The sequence below is a fragment of the Echinops telfairi genome, unplaced genomic scaffold (genome assembly GCF_000313985.2).
Source record: "Echinops telfairi isolate 266 unplaced genomic scaffold, ASM31398v2 ScPeMD7_7475;HRSCAF=8513, whole genome shotgun sequence".
In the NCBI taxonomy this organism is placed as follows: Eukaryota; Metazoa; Chordata; class Mammalia; order Afrosoricida; family Tenrecidae; genus Echinops; species Echinops telfairi.
The window spans coordinates 7,821,263-7,823,789 of NW_022111379.1; the positions used below are offsets into that span (position 1 = coordinate 7,821,263).

The 2,527-nt window shown below is 43.7% G+C and overlaps 1 protein-coding gene across 3 annotated transcripts in view; it reads left to right on the top strand.

The window, feature by feature from the left end:
- Positions 1-2,527, top strand: part of BBS4 (Bardet-Biedl syndrome 4) — a 51,405-nt gene that overhangs the window by 26,355 nt on the left and 22,523 nt on the right. For all 3 annotated transcript variants that reach the window (XM_004712019.3, XM_045285779.1, XM_045285778.1), the window contains one exon: positions 1,813-1,876. In XM_004712019.3, coding sequence (XP_004712076.1) covers positions 1,813-1,876 — 64 coding nt within the window. The remainder of the gene's footprint in view (positions 1-1,812; positions 1,877-2,527) is intronic.

The following is a 2,527-nucleotide window of genomic DNA, read 5'->3' on the forward strand; positions in this document are numbered from 1 at the left end:
CAATTCAGGCTATCCCGGGCACAGGCAGCAAACAGCAAGGCAGGTCACCAACAGTCAGCCAGATGACAGGGTCTGACAGTCCCCAGCTCAAGAGATATACATTCCAATGGTGTGGCGAAGCAGGTCTTAAAGGAACCTCAAATTATAGCTACACAGTCCATGGTTAGGTGTCCCACAGGTAGTGTAGCTTGCAAATTGAGGCACAGAACAAGCAAGGCAGCTGCACACTGGTCCGATGATCAAAGAGCAAGAGACAAGAAAGGCGAGGCTCCCCGAGCCATTTAGCTCTCCACCCTTCAATTAATCCCACATGTGTTTATTGGCCAGGTTGAAACAATAAACTAACTACCTCAAGGAGAGATGTTGGTACAGTTTTCTTTGTTGGAGAGCTCTCTGCCTGGTCTTGCTATCAAGGTTGTACTCGCTTTATACAGTGAATTTGGGAGTTTTCCATCCTTTTCTATACTTAGGAATAGTTTGAGTAGAATTGGTGTCAGCTCTTCTCTGTTTTGTAAAATTCACTAGTGAAGCCACCTGGGACTGCATTTTTTCTGTTGCTAGGTGGGGGCTGGCCACTCCTCTGGTCACCAGGTGGGTGTGGAAAATAAGGGAGTATCCAACCTTTCTCGTTGTCAGCCACCTGTGTGGGGACCTGTGCTGGTCCTGAGCAAGCAGAGCTGATAATGGCCACACTGCGTCAGCCTTTCCAACAATTCAGCTGTGTGTTTCCTCTTTGGCTGCTTTTGTTCAGCTCTTGCTAGTTGGTACTCAATCCACTTCTCAATCACTTCCTTTGAAGCTCAGGGTTCCAGGATCATCATCTGTATCTGAATCATTTAGTCTCTGGAGTCTTTGTTGTAGAAAGTCTGTTTACTGTGTTTTTCTGGTCTGCTGTCTTGGAGAAGTCTTCTGCCATAATTTTCTGAGGTGATCACTGTACCTTGATTTAAACTATAAACTAGCCCAGAAGATCCCCTTGGAAGCGACTGTTCTGATTGGACCTGTTTTGTTTTAAGGCACCCTAACAAAACTAAGACAAGTACATTATTTAGAGAATTATTTATCACGATGACATGTTTAAACACCGTTTACTTGAAATAAACCCACGCATGTATGATTTTGAACCCTACAGCAGTAAGTACTTTGGAACCCGGGTTGAGCCGCTAACCACAAGGTCAGTAGTTGAAGCCACCAGCCTCTGCAGGGGGAGAAAGACACTGCTTTTCATGTCTATAAAAGTTACCGTCTTGGAAACCAGCCAGGGGCAGTTCTACCCTGACCTGTAGGGTCACTGTGGTTCTGAGTCCACTTGATGGCAGTGCGTTTGGTTTTGGAGTCGTCCTTTCCTGAGATACTCTCTTCAAAAAACCCCAACAACTGAACTGCCGACCATTGAGTCGATTCTGATTCGCAGTGACCCTGTAGGACGGGCTAGAACTGCTCCTGTGTGTGTGGAGGGGTGTCCGAAGACTGTGGCTCGTATGCGAACAGAACGCTTTGTCTTTGTACTGCGGAGCAGGTGGTGCTTTCAAACTGCTGACCTGTAGTCAGCAGCCCCGCGCACAACCTGCTTCACCACCAGGGCTTTTGGTTATGCCGTCTTAGATGTCCCTCGTCTACATCTGTCTCTTTTTAACTTTCTGTTGTGGCTTCAGTGAGAATATATAGAGCACATTGGCTTTTCATTCAATAGATCATACACATTTTGTTTTGTGACATTGATTGCAGTACCCACATATGTTTGTCTTTATTTATTTATTTGTCTTTTCTCAAAGATAGTAAACCACTACTCTTTTGCTTTCTTTTTTTCAGGCTCTTATCAAAGAACAGCTTAAGGAGACCCAGGGGTTGTGTGAATATGCCATCTATGTGCAAGGTAAGACGTGCATTTCTTCTCTTACTAGAGAAATGCACACTTGGCCTAGATTCTTGAAAGGTAAATAACTTGTGAAGTACATAAGTTCAAGTATATGTTGCTTAAAGTACATGCTGCTTATTCAGTGTTTTCTTGTTTTGGAGATCTGAACATAATTCTTCTGAACATCATTCTGGATTTGACTTTACAAATGGCCAGTGCTGTTAAAAACTATTTCTCCAACCTTTGCCCTTCCTCATTCTCTGTTCAGTGGATCCCTGCTTAGGATCCCTGCATCATGCAGTAATTCCAGGCCATTTGGAAGGGTTTCTTGTAGTCAGGCTAAGAGGGGTGAGAAAAAGCTTGAGACTTTTGGTAAGGGCAGTGAAAATGGAGGAAGAAGTCTAGAGTTATACAGGATAAACAAGAGAATTAGTTCATTAGAAACCAAATGTAGGAGCTAGGGTATATATTTTATTCTTTAATGCTAAAAGCAGCTGTGTGAGGCTAGATTGTCTAGAGAAAACAGTGACAGTCATATATGTGTGAAAAAGAACTTTATATCAAAAGTTATTCTATATCATGAAGGCGGGCTAGCCCAGTCCAACTGAAGTCCATGGATCCGATGCTAGCCAGAGCCCTCTTCAGATTCATGGAGTTGCAAATTGATGA